The 19,861-nt window shown below is 33.8% G+C and overlaps 1 protein-coding gene across 4 annotated transcripts in view; it reads right to left on the reverse strand.

Moving 5' to 3' along the window:
• LOC106708859 (fasciclin-2) overlaps positions 1-19,861 on the reverse strand; it is an 86,139-nt gene that overhangs the window by 9,151 nt on the left and 57,127 nt on the right. For all 4 annotated transcript variants that reach the window (XM_014500443.2, XM_014500452.2, XM_014500467.2 and 1 more), the window contains exons 2-8: positions 1,622-1,784; positions 1,289-1,449; positions 1,077-1,201; positions 859-999; positions 652-786; positions 268-575; positions 15-136 (exon numbers count right to left, since the gene is read on the reverse strand). In XM_014500443.2, the coding sequence (XP_014355929.2) occupies positions 15-136; positions 268-575; positions 652-786; positions 859-999; positions 1,077-1,201; positions 1,289-1,449; positions 1,622-1,784 (1,155 nt within the window). The remainder of the gene's footprint in view (positions 1-14; positions 137-267; positions 576-651; positions 787-858; positions 1,000-1,076; positions 1,202-1,288; positions 1,450-1,621; positions 1,785-19,861) is intronic.

The raw sequence follows: 19,861 nt of genomic DNA on the forward strand, positions 1-19,861 counted from the left end.
ACAAATAACAATACCTTCATTTTCAGCAATACATTCGTACAAGCCATCGTCAGTTCTGTTTAATCTCGCGATTGAAATAACCGCAGAGGATTGCATCTGATCGCCAGTTTGTCGACTACTGCTCTCGACAATAATCCTGAATCGAATATTATTTGGTTTAAAATTAAATTAATGAATTTAATTGGAAATGACAAAAGAAATAACTTTAAGAAGTAGCATAATATACGTATTAAGAATCAATTTATTTAAAACACAGTAGTTTCTCACCGTCCTTCCTCATTAGGTCCATTTAAGAATGGATCACTGTTGCTACGCTTGCGGAAACTAATTCGGGGCGCGGGTCTACCCGTCGCCTTGCACTCCAATCTTCCATCAGTCTTTTCAGCTGCTGTTGTATTGAATAGTTCAAAGATTTTCGGTGGTACCAACACTTCAACTTCAATTTCAGTTTCATTTTGTCCTGCTTGATTAACAGCACTACAAATGTATTTGCCGTAATCACCCGCTTCGACTCTGTCGATCGTTAGTAGACCAGTGTTATCGTTTACGCTATATCTAGAAGTCGTTGCCAGGTTCTGGAATAATTATTCAATTTGATTTTATAGTCACATGAAAATCAAATTAATTCGAAACATATTAGTTTGACGCTACCTCTCGTGTGTTTGCTTTTATCCAACTGTAAGTTGGTGGAGGTTTTCCCCTTGCCTTACATGTAATGGCTGCCGATTCACCTTCTTTTATTTCGACTCTTGGTTCACGTTCTTCCATTTCCGGAGCAGTGTATACCTGAAAAATAAAATTATTAAAGACTACCCTACCTTTTAAAACACTGTTTGACTTAGTTGAATAATGTATTACCTCTAATTTGATATTCCTTTCGGCGAGTTCTCCGGTTTGTATAACAACCGCACGGCAAGTGTATGTACCGTCGTCACTTTCCTCGACGTTTTTAATTAACAATCCGTTAGCGTGAATCACATACCTGTCAGATGTAACAATCTGAAATAACAGAATATAATGAGTTTGTAAATAAGCCTTCATCATAATTATGACATATGTATAGAAAATAAACTCACAGTGGTTCCTTCTTTAAACCAATCGACTGATGGTGCAGGTTCGGCAGTGACTTCGCACATAATTTTGAAATCTTTGCCTTTGGTTGCAAATTGATTTTCATTTGCATTTACCCAGGTGATTGCAACTGAAAATAAATTTAAAATAAAATTTTATACTCCTCCATTAGTACTACGGCTGTTAACAATTGTTAATAAATTTAGTATTTCCGTACCGAAAGTATCCAGGACAACGCTAGCGCTGAGCGGCATATTGGTGTAGGTCGCAACGCAAGTGTAATTGCCTGCCATGGCCTGAGTGATGGACGAGATGTAGAGCAGTTGCGACTGTTTAGCCGGCATCGCTTCCGTGTAGATCTCCGGTCGGGTGCCAGGCCTGTTTCCAATTGACAAAGGCACAGTTTGATATACTACTAATACTGACTAGTTTTATCATGCTTTCTTTCCGAACAACGATGAATAAAGGGGGAACTTTAAGAAAGTGTTTTTTTTTTATTTGAATTTTAATATTCTTTAGGTATAATCACGCATGACATAGTTATACTCACGCAGCTTCATTGATGACAAATCCTTTTGGGTCTTTCCACTGGGGTTGTGTGACAAGTGCGGGGTCCTGCGTCTCAGCCTGGCAAGTCAGCACCACGGACTTGCCAACAGCGACTGTCTGCTGTTTCTGCATCGGGTATATCCTTAGGATTTGCGATGAACATCCTGCAAAAATAAGAGAGAATTAGAAAAGTAAATCACGAGCGTGCCTTTGACTTATATTAAAATGAGCAATAATGTTTTTGAAAATAATTTTCTGCGATATTCCATATATTGATAGAATACAAATAGAAACTATTATCACTGCAGATATCAACATGATAAAAGCTGAACAAAAGGCTTTGGGTAGCGCAGCTCACGGGCGCTACGCAACTCTTTAATTAAGTTTACCACAATTTATTCAGTCGTACGTGACTAAACTGCAACGCGTTTACGTCTCCTTTTTACATTGAAATCCTGTAATTTCATTAAAATTACTTTTACGGTTTCATTACCATACATTAAGATAACGTTTCTTTAGTTCTAATTATTACTTTCATCTCAAACAACCACACAGTGGTTAATTTTGCGGGTTTGGTGATTTCACAAACACGCACAAATATTTCCTTCGTTGAGAATATATCAATAGACCAGTAATTAAGAACACTAGTCACGTGTAAAAAGCCATCAAGAACTTTTTCTTTTCATTTCCAAAGATTGCAGTGCAAGTATTTCGAATATATGGTATATACTCGTATATTGTATGCGATGTTCGCATAATTTACGTAAGATGTCTTCAGTGCTAGCAAAGGACAATCGTAACTAGCCCCACTGCAACTCGTAGACAAACAAGTAGCTAGCTCACGTCCGTTCGTCCCTAATGGGTTTGTTAGAAGTCGACACAACTTCCTCGACTCATTTCTCAACAGTACTTACTTAGACTAATGTAACATGGTAATCACAAAAGTTTCGAGGTAAACGCGTATATAGTAAAAACACCTAATTGTACCCAGTGCTAAAGTACAAAAAAATATGTCTTTGATAGTTTTGTTTGAACTGGAACTACAAAATTTCTTGGTGAACTTTTACTGCAGTAGAAATATACGGTTGAAATTTCAAAATTGGAATATAACTAAAACGGTCAGTTTTCAACATTGTATATTTATGTGGGTTGAATAAGTATTCGTGTCGCGTCTGCAAGGTAACTCGAGCTCTCCAGTCTATTCACGCGCGCGTATCTCTTTTTACAGGGATTTTGAGGCTTCAGACCGCCGCTTGAATAAGGATCGCTCTTTTGAATCTTGTTACAACATAAATTACTTTTCCTTTTTTATAAAATGTTGCTGTTTACTAAATCATTAAAAAATTTCTCCTAAAAATTGGACATAACACGAATAAAATTCGTTTCGTTTGATAAAACTTTACCACCACTTTAATACATTTAGACATCTTCACATACTAAGAAATAAAAAACAAGCTCCCAATTGGAAACCAAATTTGTCAATTTATCGCGGAAGAAAAAAAAATAAAAAAGATAAAAATATCCGTCTCTTAGTTTAAAGCTGCCTCCCCATCAATTTTCAGCTAAATCAGTTCGACCGATCTTGAGTTATAAATAGTGTAACTAACATGAATTTCTTTTATATATATAGAAGATTTCAATATGAAAAAATGACAAATGAAATAAACAAACTAGAACTACCAAACTCATCATATCTTAATGTGTATATTTCTTTACATTCTTATTATTATTGCATTGCCTTTTTTTATAATCAAGACGCTTGTACTCGTGACACACGATCGGAGTACATTTTTTACCAAGTTTTAGAATGCAGGCCGCGTAACCGCACCCTTCTCCACCCTACATTGGCATCGGCGTCACTTGCATTTTATACACAATAATGCGGCCTGTAACTTTTTTACTATATTTTGTAAAAAATGTGTAATAATATATCGAATAGTTGCAGACTAATGTTTCTACAAACTACTTGTATGAATTTGGTTCGGTAAGCTAAGAAAAATTCATCTATGAAGAATGTTCGTGTTGAATGTTGTATTCATCTTTCGTTGTGAAGATATGTTTTATCTTTAAATACATATCCATAGAGATACATAATTATACTTAGCAATGTATATTTTGTACATAATCAGAAATTGGAAATGTTGACTCTTTGACATGTTTATGTTGGTTGGGGATCTTTATTAAAATATCATAAGGAACCCCCACACATTCTGAGAGTCACCTACAAAAATAATAACCCGATCGGTACGCAATTCGTACGTTTATTATGATTTATGTTTATTGTAGGGTACCAAATATTACTCTACTTATATAAATACTTGTAAATTCTAATTTAATCAAACAGTATCTGGATAAACATTTTAAAGGTGTCATAGCAATATTATATTTGCTGCTATTTAATATTGTGAATACGATAGTTTTAATAATAATTTCCTTGGAGAGACTATTGTGTCGATAGCGTAGGACAAATGTGACAATACATGACATAACTAGATAGGTTATAGAAGATTCAACGATACTTCTTCTATTTTAAAATCGACTGAATTGCTATCCGTTTTTAATAAGGCATGTCATTTTAAATTGTAAACAGTTATGAATAAAAGGCGAACCAAGTATGCCTTTGAGAAACAAAAGTAAATTTAGAAGTATCTTTGGAACCACCGATATTACATCGGCACGAACAAGGGGAGAGGAGAATGGGGATGAATTCACCATTGAGGGGACAAGTGAAATAAGCGAGCGGTGGATTAAAGGGTTTGTGAAAATTTGTACGCTATATAACGGGTCCGCGTCCCCATGCGGTTTTGAATTACCAATTACTTTCATTTAGTTTCTAACAAGGACATCCGAAGGATTTATGAACACTTGTCACATATACAAACACCTATTGTTTTCCAAAAAAGCTTATTGTTACAATTCACAATAATTTTTAATAGACAAATAGAACAATGAACAGTTATTTAACATTAATATTTATGAAACGTGCTGTATATTTTTACGTTGATCGTAGCAGTTTCTAGTTTATGGAACAAACTTCTTGTACAAGATGTAGAATTTGTTGTTACAGAGCTTACAAGTATAGTTGTTTTTTATTGTACAAATATGAACTTTGTACCTCATTGAAACAGAGATAATATACAGATTAAGCTGATATAAGCGTGTGTTTCTTTATTATTTATTAGGGCTTTCTAAACACTGTTACAAAGGAATATATATTTTTATACGCATAGATAATAATCAGTAAATATTTATTTCTTCGGGTAAAAAACCTTTCTGGCTTATCCGTATCTGTAAGTTAATGAAACCCTAAAAGTTATAGTACTTTTTTACCCTTACGGCGTTCAATCTCACCTTTGACTTTTGTACAACAATGAGTAAATCGTAATACGGCAGAGTGAAACGAACCGGAACAGTTTCGGGTCTAGTGGAGACGTCCCTTGCCTCGTCCCGTTGGAAATCAGTCTACTGAGCGATCAAACATACAAAACAAGTACTATATATAGTGCAGTGTAGGGTTGCCACTGTGATTAATTGCTCAGACATTATTTTCTAATTAAGGCCCCCCTTACCGCGTTCTTCCTTAGGGCGTTTTTGTCTTTAGGGAAAAGATACGAGCTTGAAGATCAAGTGAAGACAAAAATGCGAAAATCTGTTTAATAAACCCAAAAGGTTGAGTGAGCGTTATGGATAATTTAAAACGTCTTATAAGATTAATTTAAACATTTTCTAAGTAAATTTTGATTTACAAGAAGAGTAATAATAATTTGACCATCGCCTTAGGATAATCTGTGGTGTGGTGAAATTTCTACGTAAACATGTTTTTGTAGAGTGCTTTCGAAAACAAAATTATACCACGAAAGAAATTATTTCGTTTTAATCATGCAGAACCTTAAAGAAACTACTAGAGTTCACCCCATTTGACACGAGACGTTACGAAAATTTCCTAATTGAGGGAAATGAGATAAATTACTCCGTCTGTTTATTGGAGGGGCGGATGTCTGCGGAGATGGCACGGCTCTGTATAATGCATTTGTTTTATATGATTCAAGTCCAAAGCATACGGAGATTAATTTATTAAAACCTAGGCTTATTCTGCGCTTGAATAAATCAATTCATTCACTACATTGTGATTAACATAATACTTTCTATAAGTATATATATTTCGTATATAGGTATATGCATGTTAGAAATATTGTTAGAAATGTAAAGTTCGTTGACCTTTCTGCTTCAGTGATTAATTTACAAATATTATAAGTGCATTTAGTAAATATTGTTGTAAACGTAACTTAAACTTCTAAAAGCCAATCAAAACAAACGATCCATTTGAAGTTTCTAAGTGGATGTTGCAATAAACAAGACCTAACCGTAAAAGTAACAATACATTACTCGCTCTTTCGTAACCAGGTGTTTAAGTTCTTGGGATAACCATTAATGGACCTATTACAGGTAATGAAAACCATTACACGAGTAACGATAAATTTTCATTCGCGGACTTCGTTTCGTGTACCACAGCTCCCCTCCTCGCTTTCATTATCAGTTTAACGGAAGGGACCCCGGGCAAAAAAAGTAAGAAAAAAACTCTATCCAAAATTCAGCTAAGTACAGGGGCGTAACGAAGTGAACACTTAAAACAATAGCCAAATACAAGGGTCGGTCTTCAGCACTTCCAATGCTTACTGAAGAACACTTAATACACGCTGAATCTGAGAATTTTTATGGGGAACGCTATAGTACGGTTTATTGCTTAGGATATTTATGGTGTCTCGTGGGAGCAATGAACTGTTGAAATTTTAAAAACAATTCTAGTCTTATATGTTATGCTACTACACAACACTACTTTTTTACCAAGGTGACATTGTACAAACAAAATCTTATCTCTTTTTACTCCGAAGGGGTTAAACAAAGCGATCGTTATCCGTCAACAAACTCATTATGTTTGAAAGTATGAAGGGACAGGTGGCGACTTTTTTTTTTTGTTTTACAGGTGAGACATTTCATTATAGCGTCTTGCCTTTTCTTGTTAAATTGTGATTGATGTTTTTAATATTATCTTTCCGAAAGCAAGAAAAATGAAGAATGAAACTATAGCAAATCAGAGATGTCTTATATGTACTTATTTGTTTTAACTTATATCAACTTTACTAGCTTTTGTCCGCGACTTTGTCTGTACAGAGTTAGAAAAAAAACTGAATAAGTAGCCTACGTATTCTTCCAGACTATGTACTAAAACTGTGTCAAATTTCATCGAGCTACGTGAAAATGTTTTGGAGATACGTTGTAACAAACATCCATCCCTACATCAAAATTTTCGTATATTTATAATATTAGTATAATTTATAACCTAACTAACTTATGTAAACAATGTACACCAACTGATGAAATCATAACAGTTTTAAATTAAAAAAAAAAAAAAACTACATTTTTTATTTAAAATATTTTAAGTTTTACTTTTATCGACTCTGAAAATATTCGTAGTACTTTACCTGGACACGCTTTGTTCGGTTCGATTCCGAATTCTGTTCTATCTAAAGCCAAAAATTGTTCGTAAATTGATCCAATTTCACCCCCGACTGTCCCGTCAGACCATTAATTACAGCGTGATGCGTGCCCGCTAGGAGCAAATAAGCCCGCCGCGCAGTTTATAGCCCGCGAACAAACCGACATTTCGCCCTGTCTTTGTTTATTGCACTCCCTCGCCAACTTCTGTGTTAACCAAGCTTTTGGCGCAATTTTCAAACAGGGAAGCATTGCTAAATACTTTTAATTTCATCGTCAATTAACTGAATAAACTAGAAAAAAAAAACTACAACTGTGACAGGCAAGAAACTTACTACTACCAAAAAGTTGTTAATTGTCTTTTATACTTTTATTTGTTAATAGTATTTGCAAAACGGAGTTGATCTTGTAACCTTATAGATGAACCTACAGACGAAGTCAGAGTTTATGTGTAAAACCTAGTATATGAGTGTTGCAGTGGTGTAATTTTTTAAACCAAATCTAGTACTACATCTTAGAGTTAAATGACCTCAATCTATATTAATCGTCGCACTTAGTGAAGATAATGACTCTGAGTGGGTCAGTTAGTGTATTAAATTAACACAGACACTTACTTACGTAATATCCTAATAGTATTAGTGATTGTAATGTCGACAATGCGGATTGTGTCACCGGATGCCTCTACTAGAGATGATTCGTCTCCCATTCACCAACTCCAATGATATACCTACGCACTTTTACAATATACTATGCCCTTATCTTACTCTTAATATAATCAATAATCTTAGGTACATCACTAATCATTTTAAACCATTAACACTATAGAATATTTGGTATACATGATTTGATAAGTCAGATAACGTTGTAAATACTCCTTACTTATTTCATGTTCGGATATATGATATTTTAAAATAATTAAAAAGAATGAATAATGAATTATTATCTTGGATAAATGGAAAAAAATAATTGAGACAGATGTGAGCCTTCAAGTACACTTTTAATAAATAAAAGTAAGTAAAGTCATTATCACCAGTGTAATACAAAGTATAACAAAACAAAAGCTCAACACAGTCAGTGTATTAATAAAGTCACATAGTACTTTGAGTGTTATTGTTCATTTTTAACTGCGACAGTTCCAGTTAAAGTTACAATGGGCGACGTGACTTAAGGACAATGCGAACGCGTAATCATTTCCGTCACATATTGTAAACAAACATTCTACGTGTAATGTTAATGACCTTACAGGTAATATGTTGACTTTGTAATTTGATTGTACAACCTCGAAGCTTGATTGACCAAAACCGACACTTTCTGGAGGTACAAAGATTGTATTGTTAATTGTAATTTGATGACATAAGTTCTTTAGCAATTGTAATTAGTTTTTTAATGCCATGTGGGAAGGGAAGAGAACTAAAATTAGGCCTCCGGCACCACATTTTTCAGACAAAACGCGGAATTGTTTCCACTTCACGCCTGTCTTCTGTGTGGTCGCGATATTTCACCGTTGTTAAGGTCGGTTGGCAACTTACGTAAAGTAATGTGGAATTGTAAAATTGAGGTTGTTTAACTGTTCATACTCGTATAATGTAATAGTTCAGAGAAAGCACACTCGTACTATCCCTAATTTATTTATCGCCACAACAAGCTGCGGTAACGAGATTTATTTTAAAATTAAACGCTGTACATTCTGAATTATATTAAACATTTTGATACTAAAGCCACATCAATTTATAACGTTGAGAAGATATGCTAGTTGAAGAGAACTTTATCTGAGACGTGCTTAAACTGCAAAGAATAGTGAGCTACATTTTATAAAATCTCAAACAATACACCGGCTTATGAAGCAGTTTCTTCTTGAATATTGCTTTTTTTTACTCTATAACTTGCGTAAAATTTGTATTGCGAATTGTAAGATATTTTATTCTACTTTCTATCGTACTTGCAATATAATAAAGCTTAAAATTTTAAAACAACATGAAGGATTTAAATAATCCTTACTAAAAATGCATTAACATAACTACTTGACGCCTGAGTAGGAGTGGTACTTAAAGGTAAAATTTAATCACCCGGCTATAGTAACGTTTGGTTAGATTTAAAACTTGCGTAATTGTCTTTGGAATAATTAAAACAGTTGAATATTTCATTTACGATCGTGTTGAATATATTCAAAATTGCAATTGTAATTGTATGGGCACATCACGACGGCCGAGCACGGGCGACAGGCGCGGGCGTTGTGATTTGTATTCCACACCTCTCGCTCCGCCATCCGTCTGGCCAGATTAATTATCAGTCGCGTCCCCCCATGTTTGCCAATAAGGAAAATCCCGTGACTTTTCAGTATAAATCCCTGATATTAAACTTGTCTCTCCCGTGATTCCGACACGGACGGAATTTCGAAGCAGGTCAATAGCGCAATATGAACGTATAATTAATTACCTACCGTATTCTTGAAAAATCACTAATACTAACTTATTAAAATCAAATTTGAAGTTTGTTCTATGATCAAAATATATAACAACTGGTATATATTTGTACTTAACAAAACAATGTAAGACGTGTAAATTGTAACATTGTTTTAACACAATTCTGTGAGTTTAAGATATCAATTTAATTACTTAAAGCAATTAAAACGTCTATGAAACGTTCTCTTAATCTTATAGAAGTTTTCAAGACTCAATTTTCTCACCTATGTGAAATGTATTCAGTTTGTTCATTTGAACAAACAAAGTTTCGTGTGATACTTTTATAGGAAGATGCGTTCAGAAAGCCGATAGCGGGGACTTTGATCACGCTTTGTTTGCTCAACGCCTCTCAGGCAAACTGGGGTGACAGTGAACGTGATACAAAACGTTGGCAACTTATTACAGCGAAATGCCAAAACGTTGTAGCAATATTTGTAGATTTGTTTATTCGCAAAGCAAGATTAGTGAATGAGGATTTGTATTATAGAGGTAAAATCCCTCGCTGAGTTATCCAAACATAACGAGCTGCAAATAATAGGGTGAATACACTCGGATGTATACGACGTGCACGTACAGAATACTCAGACGAAGCGCCAACGCCTAGCGCCTATGAGATGCGGATGTCAAGTCGTAATTTAACGGCAACATGTGAAGGCGTGTGTGAACTCTCCGGGGATAACGGCGGAGTAAGGACGTGTCTGGGAACAAATGAAACGTCTAGTGTTGACGTGTGAAATTTTTGGATGTACGGTTCTCCTCAATTGTACTTGTATTTAATGATGAAACTCGTATGAAACAAAAATATACAAAATTCAATTATTCAGAGAATTTTCATAATATTTAAGGCGGAATTTTACCGCAGCCCGTTCATTTCAGCTTAGCACATACGTCACCGTTCCTCAGTGTACTACCGTCAAAACTCGTACAGAGTTCCGGACAACTTTATAACGAAATTTCTGGTCGCGACGTGCGACAATAACACTTGGGATGAAATTGGAAAGCATAACAAAGAAAAAAATATTGAAATGTGTTGTCATCGTGTTTGGGTGCGTGAGTGAGAGAGCAATTGTACAAAATAAATGGCACTGAATAAATTATACTTTAAAAGAGCCGTGTCGTGTAGCCGTTGAATGTCGCGACAGAATTACGAATAGGGTTGTTTGTGTATTTTTATTGATGCCTACGCATTGAATAATTTAGACGGAAAGTCGTAAAATTAAAATGAGCACTTTTAAATGCTTTAAATATTAAATGCTATTAATGTGCCCTCTAAAGTTATTTTTTCAGAAAATTTTTAAGACAAAGTCATCGAATAATAACTAAAATGTTCAAAATAATTTAAGTAAGTAAACTTAATAACACGTCTTAGCTTTAAAACGAAGCAGACGCTGTTTAAATGTATTTTAGAATTTCTGAAACACACTCTAAAAATATGGAATGAAAAATATTTACACCAGACCCTCTCTGCCACTAATGCGCTAGCTAACTGGAAAGTGGCGAACCCGAATAATTTTCCAATTATATTTCCCGTCCAATTTTCCAAGGTGTCGCCCGCGGCGCTCGTCAAATGCAGCCCTGCGTTATAATAGATACGGAACCCTCGACGAAACATCTATTTGTTATGTGCCGCTGCAAAAGTCAGGTGCTCGACGATTACCGACATTCCAGTGAGAGTATGAGCAACAGGCTTCTGAGCATTTGTTTGCCGATTGAGCTTTAAAACGCTGTGAGCTTTATCAAGCTTTTGTATACGAAATTTCTATTTGTATTGAATTCAGAAATATTATCTGTAGGTTCTGAATTTCACGCTTGTGTCTATTTGATAAAACATATCATTAATTATTAACTCTATATATCAAGGAATTGGTAGTTTGTTTATTATTTTTAAGTAAATGGTGATAACAAAGGATATTTTAGATTCAGAAATAAAAATTAAGTCATAAATTTATTTTAAGTTTTTCATTTAGTATGTTGGAGGTCGAAACAAAAACATAACATGTGGGCGCAAAGCTTTTAACAAAGCCATCTTAATCCTTTACCAGTCACCCTCTATCCTCTATGAATACTTAAGACCTCAGTCTGATGTGGAATATCGCCCGAGGTACACGTTACAAATGCTGACTGCATAAGTTATATCCACCCTATTAGAGGGTTGAAAACAACAACAGTTAAACCACTCTGCCTCTTGAAGCACGATAAAAAGAAAAAAATATTAGAACACTTACAAATTGTTAAATAATTAAAAGTACACGGTCAAAAGCTTAGTTAAAATAGATAATTAAAATTTATAGTTATATAATTATATAGTTCAGTAAAAATAACAAAAAATATATATCAAATATATTTAATTGCGATTTATTTGCATTACAACTTTGATGGAAGCCTTATTAAATTACCACGACTTATGTTAATACCTTTTAAATTTTCATGGCTTGTTTATGTAGGCCATTTTATGCCCCCAAGGCTCCACTATAACCGTGAAAATGGTTTTAATACAAATTGAGAGGTAAGGGGGCGCGGAGGACCGCAGGCGCCTCAAGTGAAATAAATTGGTAAAGGGGAGAAAGGAGTCATCAAGATAAAAGTGACAATGGAAATTTATTTTTGTAACATCAATAAATTTTTACAATCCAACGCTATAATTTTAATTAATAATATAACTGATATTTCATTGAATTAAGTATAAAAAAGCTAAAATGGTTTTTATTTATAATTCTTTGCAAAGTATATTTTGTATTACATTTTAAAGTGGCACCACAAAAACAACTAATTCCTCTATTCTGAAGCATGAAAGTGTACCTTTAAAGTTTTCTGATTCTTATTTATCCCACAAAGAAACGGCTTTGCAATTAATTGCATTTTAAACCGACAGTGTTGGTAATTTTCGATGAATACAACAGTGAACGCCATAAAGCAACATTCGAGTAGTGTATTTTCTGAATATTAATGTCAGCAATTCGCTTTGTTCGCCGCGGATTGTAATAATTTTCTGAAGTACATCATCAAAATTAATTGACGCGAATAAAAATGATCGTCGAATATAAAATGAAAGCAACGGACAATGGACGTAATAATCGACAATTACACTCTATAACTAAACCGCACCATCACTGAATTGCGAAATATTGGTAACAAAACACACATATAATGATATATTTCATAGTTTCAACTTTATATATCAAACGGCATAAAATACTTAGTCTTTGAAGTTGTAAAGATTTAAATATTCCTTCTAGTATATTGAATTTACGATTCCCATAAATAATTTTACGATACTCTTCGAATTATATCAGCTACTATTTAAAAAGTTATATTACTAGCCGTAGGTTTCTAAGACTATAATCTCTGTATAAAACATATCATTATCATTATCTTTGACAAAACAGAGATAACAATATGTTTTAAATGGAGAATTTGATCTCAGAAACCCACAGTAAGATAACTATTTAATCTAGACCGATTAATATACTAAAGTGAGATGATTAAGCGAACATTATACTATGAATGATTATTTTTACTATTTACATTTTAAACAAGGGAAATCTTACGTAACAAGAACCTTTAAAAGAGACAAGCAATGACAAAAAAGTTAATTAAACATTACATCAGAATAATTTTGCATTACAAATGATATTCATTAATACCTTATTAGATTATTCAAATATAACACCTCCCAAGTTATAATAATTTTATATATTTTAGAATGAAATCTTATAGCACAGCTCTTTTTGACATACAAGTAATTTTTCCCTTAAAAACTCTAGACATAAGAAAAAATTACGAAAAAAAACCCCGCAAATCTGAAGAAATCCTCGGAAGGGCAAGAGGATAAAAAGCCTCATTAGCAATCCCCTGGCGTTCTTTTGAATGAATTCTAATATAGTTAATCGCAAATGCAAGTTCGGCCTGCTTTGTAATTTCCCGATGAATAAACCAACCATGACTATAAAAGATTGTTGCTTTTAATGCAAGAAGATAAATATTCATAGTTTTACTAAAAAATAATGTTATTGATCGTATTATTATTAAAGCTAGGCGTTACACTAGGTCTTGTCTAACTACCCAACACAGAGTCAACTAAAGGAGTCAATTAGTGCAGTAGCGAAATCTATACTAAGGGACTGCTTTTAACCCAATGATTGAGAATGAAGAATTTTCTGTGAAACTTAAAACGTGCCCAAATATCTTAAACATGACAAAAATTATTTAACATTAACAAATAGTTTTGTATTAGTGGTCATTCCGTAGCCTCGATCATATCACGTTATCAAGAATTGACACTATAATTAAGTGACACAGCACGTGCTGTCACGTCTTCAGTTGTGAGTAATTGTGCCCGGGGAACCTCTGCGAATATAAAGAGGGAATTGCTATAGAAACTCACGTACCCTCTGCCATCACATCTATAGCATTATAAAAATGCATCTAAGGAATATCATGAAGTCTACTGCCTTAAATTTACTGTATAAAGTTACAATTTTGTGATTTCGTATACTTTTGGATATTGACATTATAGTACCTCTGTTGAGGTGGGAAAGAATTATTAACTCGCATTGTTTTGTCACTGTGCTTAAGCTGCTCTGCTTTTTTATTTAGTGATGCATATTCAAAGTATGTCAAAGTGTTCTTCTAGACTATGTTCTACTACAACTACTACTATGAAGATAGCCTCTAACAAACATCCATTCATCCATAAATCCAAACATTCTCATTTATAATTTAATAAGATGTTTATTGGTTATTGGAAGTTTTCAAATGTTCCTAAATCCATTGATGCTCCTAAGCAGTTAAATGGTACAAAGTAGAGTAAAGTGTTCCTAACGTTTACTGCAGTATTTTTGGGGTAAACAAAAATTGCAATCATCATAATCAGACAGTGACGTCATGGAAAAGAATCCCTGTAAAAGTGTACAAGGCAGGAGTGAACAAGTTGGTAATCCAATACTGTATTAAAATGACCTCGGCTGTGTGCCATCGTAAGAGCGAAACAATTGAACGAGTCGTGTAATAGACGCATCTCGTCTTCCAATTTGTGGACGACAATTATTCATTCAATACTAAACTATTCCACATTCATTGTCACTTGAAAACAATCCTATACAATTTATTTCTGTACTTTATTTGAGTTATATAACTATATAAAACCTGTTAACCATGGATTGGTTAAGAATGAATGGCTAAATTGACTGGCATCACAAATAAAGTATTTTTGTAGGTTCACTTTGCACCAAACCTCAACCAGGAAAAATTTTCGATGGCTTATCGATAATATATAACGATAAATTATCTCATGGCTTGTTAAAAAATGCAATAAAAAGAAATTCTATTGACTTTATAAAATGGCGACATTACAATATTGGTAAAACAAATCCATTGCATCGCTTCAAACAAATCGAAAGTTTATTGATATTGGCACGAAAGCTGAAGCTAAAATTTTACGTTACATCGTTCTTTTTGTGGGATATGCAAATCATGCGAGTAATGTTGAGATAAAATTCTATTGCATTGTGGAAGTCCGCGCTAACAGTGAGCTTGTATTCACCGAGGAAATGGGAAAAGCCACAGGTAGCCCACATACAAAAGACGCGAGCTCCAACAAAGAGAATATCTACACTTTTGAATATTACATTCAACGCTTCTATACCATTTATACATATTTAAAATAGAGTAGATAATAGAGAAAGCATTCATATAGCTCTTACAATAGGAAATGTTATGGAAAAGTTAACATATTATTTCGTAGTGAAAAAACTGCTTTTATAGTGCACAGTCAAAAGAAAAGTACAACTTTAAGTAGCTTTTATGCAAATATTAACAAAAGTAGTATTTTTAGGTCGAATTAGTTATGAAAAGCCACATGTTCTTTGCTTGTAGGGCAAACATAGAATACATTAACTCAATTGCCTTGGTCATTACAAACTCTTAAAATGCTTCCATTTACTTTTTATAACTATCAAAGAACAATTATATTAGTAAGATTGAATTAATGCGTAACAATTTTATTTATATGGCAAATAAAAATACAAATGCCACAATAAACAACCGTAAATAACATCAAACATATCGTTGAATATAAATACGTTCGTTAAATTAACTCAGTCTGGCATAAAATGAGGTAATCTCTCATTGGGTTCTCCCTTAAATCGATACAGTAACGAGCGGTAGGTGGCGTTGGCGCGGCATATGTCCCGAGTCTCCCGTCTGTCCGTATGCGACAGGTCCCGGCTCAGGTGTCGCTCCAGTGCTCCTCATTTGTTACACGAGACCGCCTCTACCACTCCAACCCTTGAGAATTACCTACTCTTTGATAAGAATGATATCTTCAAATTCATCATTTAATTTTTTAATGTGTATTAAGTTTACTTCTTGCACATTAGAATATATTAGTAAGTGAACAATATTGATTTTGTACATTTTATAATCCAAACAACTTCTGATGCTTAAGAAGAACACCAAAGTTTATGAAAAACCTTCCACCTTCCGCATAAAAGTTAATTTCTCAAACCAAACTCGGCGCTGTACTAAGATCACATAACTTTGTAACTCGAACATACAGAATACTGTGACTTTAAATGTACCTTTTCCCTATAACTTAACAACGTTAAAAATTCTGTTATTAATTAATTCGGTTATGAAGTAGTTGCCATAAAATATTTTTAGCAAAATATAACAGAGAGAAATTTCGCGCGCATCAATTAATAAATCACTTAGCTGATATTTTCGCAGTTGCTATTATCGACATACATGAAATTGAATTTTCGGTACAAAAGCAAACATTGCGACGTCCGTATGAATGAGGTATGAACCGACAGTCGGGCTCAGTTCCTGTAATTACTTCCTGTGCAGGACTGCTTCCAAATGCACGCTTGCATTGTTACAAGCGCAATATGTCCTCAAATATTCATATTTTCTTTCCGTAAATAAATAATTAAATAAGAAGAATAATTTCCACAATGACATTTTTGCATTATTTTAACTCTTAACGTACGACTAAATTATTCGGTGATTTCAAATTGATTTGGTGATTACGATGATTTCAATTCTTTTGACTCATTTGTTAGGTTCTGTGTATCACCGAATTACAGAACAATAAAAAAATCACTTATGATTGGGGAATAAGTAAATTTAGCCACAGGAAATTCTCAGTGTTCCGAAATTAAAGAAATCACGGAATTCATCTGGTTCGTCTCGAGTTTTTGTCACTGTCGCTTCCGCTCTCAGGATCCCACAAGCTGCGACTCATAGAGACGTTCCAAACTGCCAAGTGTTGACAAATACAGTGATGAAACTTTCAAGTGGAACGTTGAACGATTTAATTGTTTATTTTTCTGTATTTATTGCTTTTCCCAATATGTATTCTCTAGTTTTAATAAAAGCGATATATAGTCAAAAGGATTTATAAACCGAATCAACGTTAGATTTTTAATTTCTATTAAAATAGTTTATTATAAATTTTTACGAACGGTGTGTAGAAATTTATTTTCCATACATAAGTGCTTAAAACCAACTATCATCTATCCCAAAGACATAAAACAAAGATCTTAAACCTTAAAAAGGAAATAAAGAAAAACAGTCTGAGACAACTGCATAAAGATTTTAGAAGACGACTCCTAGTCTACCGTAAAATTAAATTCATAAATGTTGGAATTATTCGTGTTAAGCAAAAACGTCGCGACAGATTTTGTAATTTTGTTAATGCTTCGAGAGCTTCAAAGACGTTTAGATGTAAACAGAATTAGACAATTTTAATGACATTCAAGGATTATTTTCAGAAAACAAATTTACAGTTGAAAATACAAAATGTTTTACTTCGTGCTGTCATAATGTTAAACGACCATACTTATTGAATGGATTGATGGATTTGATGCTAAGTTTTTTGATTTTTTTTGGTATTAAATAAAATTGCAATTATAAATTTAAGACCAAACAAGAAATACATATTTAGAGCCTAAGAAGGTTTAAGTAAATTTGAGGAAATTTTGCCAGAAATAAAATCTACAATTCAGGTTATCTGAACATATAGATATAGTGCGGAGGTTTAATCAAACGTTACGTAAGCGTACATTACAAACATATTGTGATTGAAATCTCAACAAGTGAGAGACTAAAGGAAGCAGCTGAGGATTAAGCAAACGATCAACCCTTTGTTATATCAGCCAGGATTGAGTTACCCTAACGTTGTGCGTCGCCGTTTGACATGATAATATAAATTTTCCTCATTTCGGATATTTACTTACTTAAGAGAATAAACGGGACATTTTAACAGAATTTCCGTTAAAATTTTGATATGAGTACATCACTAATACTGTTTTAAATAATGATGTACCCTTTCGTAATTTTATTAATAAATCTTGGTTTCATGTATAGACTGTACGTTATACTGTATTGTTAACACTGAAACTGAAGCATGTATGCATGGATGTATGGATGTTGAAGAGGTTAGTCAGGTGTGTCACGAGCGCGCCAAATGTTCGTAATCTCTGCCTACCCCTCTTACGGCTATGAGTTGTGTTGTTGTTACTAAAATCTTTAGGTTATTTTTTATAAGAAACGGAAAAAGCATTCTTGAGTAATTCACATACGCCAAGACGTTATCCTCGTAAATACAAAATGGTGGTCAAATAATGCGGTTGTCAGGGGTAACAAAGTGTCGGGTCGGTGCGCGAAGCACTGACTAATGTACGGAGCCAGCTACGTCTAATGCGGACCCCTGTCTCTACATGTCCATATTAAATCACCGGCTTTGTCTCAGCGATGGTTCATCGCTCATAAGAAGCATGCCTAATAAAAGGATTTGTCAGCAGTATTACTTTATGAAACCACTCGCTTGTCATATAAAATATATGGTTATATTTAGTTACATTAGAAATACAGAGAGTTACTATGTTTTTCTGATATATTTTATTTTAAGTTATCACTGCCGTGACACATGTATTGGTCATGTCGTTATCTCTGTTTTTTTTTTTTTTTTTTTAAGGAGAATAAATGGGAAGGCATCATTTTTTGACAAATTTTACACACTTTGCTGGAATAGGTATATACAAAATTCTCCAACAATACAAAATATAAACGGACTCAGGTATAAAGGATAAATAAACTATATTAATAGAACAAGCACGTAGCATCGAATAAATTCTAATAAAGTTAATTAAGTCGTAGGACGGTATTATCTCTACCGAATTTTACCTTTTTAAATTAAAAAAAAGCTACCCCCACGATTTGAGCTTCCATTCTGTCAACAAAAGAAGAGATAAAGCCGCCTACGTGACAGTGAAAGCGGCGTCGAAATTATTTTGGTAAAAAATCCATTGTTAACGAAACTGGCAAAATAAAAGGAACCTAATTTAAAAGCCCTTAGAACACTATAAATGTTTACTTTGCTTTTGAAGGTTGAGCATGGTAAAATTTTTCTTATCACTTAATTTATAGAATAAAAGTTACTGTTATGATATTTTTTATTAAAAACAAGAACGAAACTTACTTCTTTGTATTTTTTTTAACATAAAGTGTTGTTGCTAGAAAACTCAATAAGTCAACGCGAGTGTTCATCCAAATTGAATTTCCGATATCCCACTGACTATTAGAGGTAATTCAATCTGATTCTTATAAGGCTTCTACGAAATAAAATACAATCTCAAACGGTTCCTTTTGCAAGGATCCAGAGATGAGTGAGAGATAAGCGTACATAAATTAGTTAAAGCGTAAAAGAGACGGTTGCAAGGGTAACCAAATCCACCATTAATGATGACCTCCACACCTGCGCGGATATTCACGTCGAAAAATATGGTTCGTAAAGATGAAACGGGGCGTTTAAAATAAGAAGGGAGAGACCCGAAAATGTAACGTCGTTATATCGTAAAATTTACTTCTTTACAGTGGGTCTCCACTGTCAAAACAGTTGAATTAAAATACATTGAAATCACTCTCATTCAATGAATCTTTTAGAAAAAAATAACGGATAAGGCAATGAAATTACATGTTAAGAATTTGAGTATCGTATTTTCACAGCTGAACCGTTCTGTTCCGCAGGCTGGCGAAATAATTTTAATACAAAATGCAATGACATGGAACGTGTTAAGTTCTTGGTGTACATCAGTGTATTTAATTTGCATGATCGTATCTGTTGTATCGATGACAATGCCAGACCTGACTCTGAGTGTCTGGTGTAACCACATTGACTGGCTCAACTTACCCCTTGTTTTAAAAATAGATCTGCTTGACCTTTAACATAACACAGGAAACAAGGACGGTTCAGGTTGCTATGCAAGATATAAGAACATATT

Source organism: Papilio machaon, chromosome 14 (genome assembly GCF_912999745.1).
Source record: "Papilio machaon chromosome 14, ilPapMach1.1, whole genome shotgun sequence".
Lineage (NCBI taxonomy): Eukaryota > Metazoa > Arthropoda > Insecta > Lepidoptera > Papilionidae > Papilio > Papilio machaon.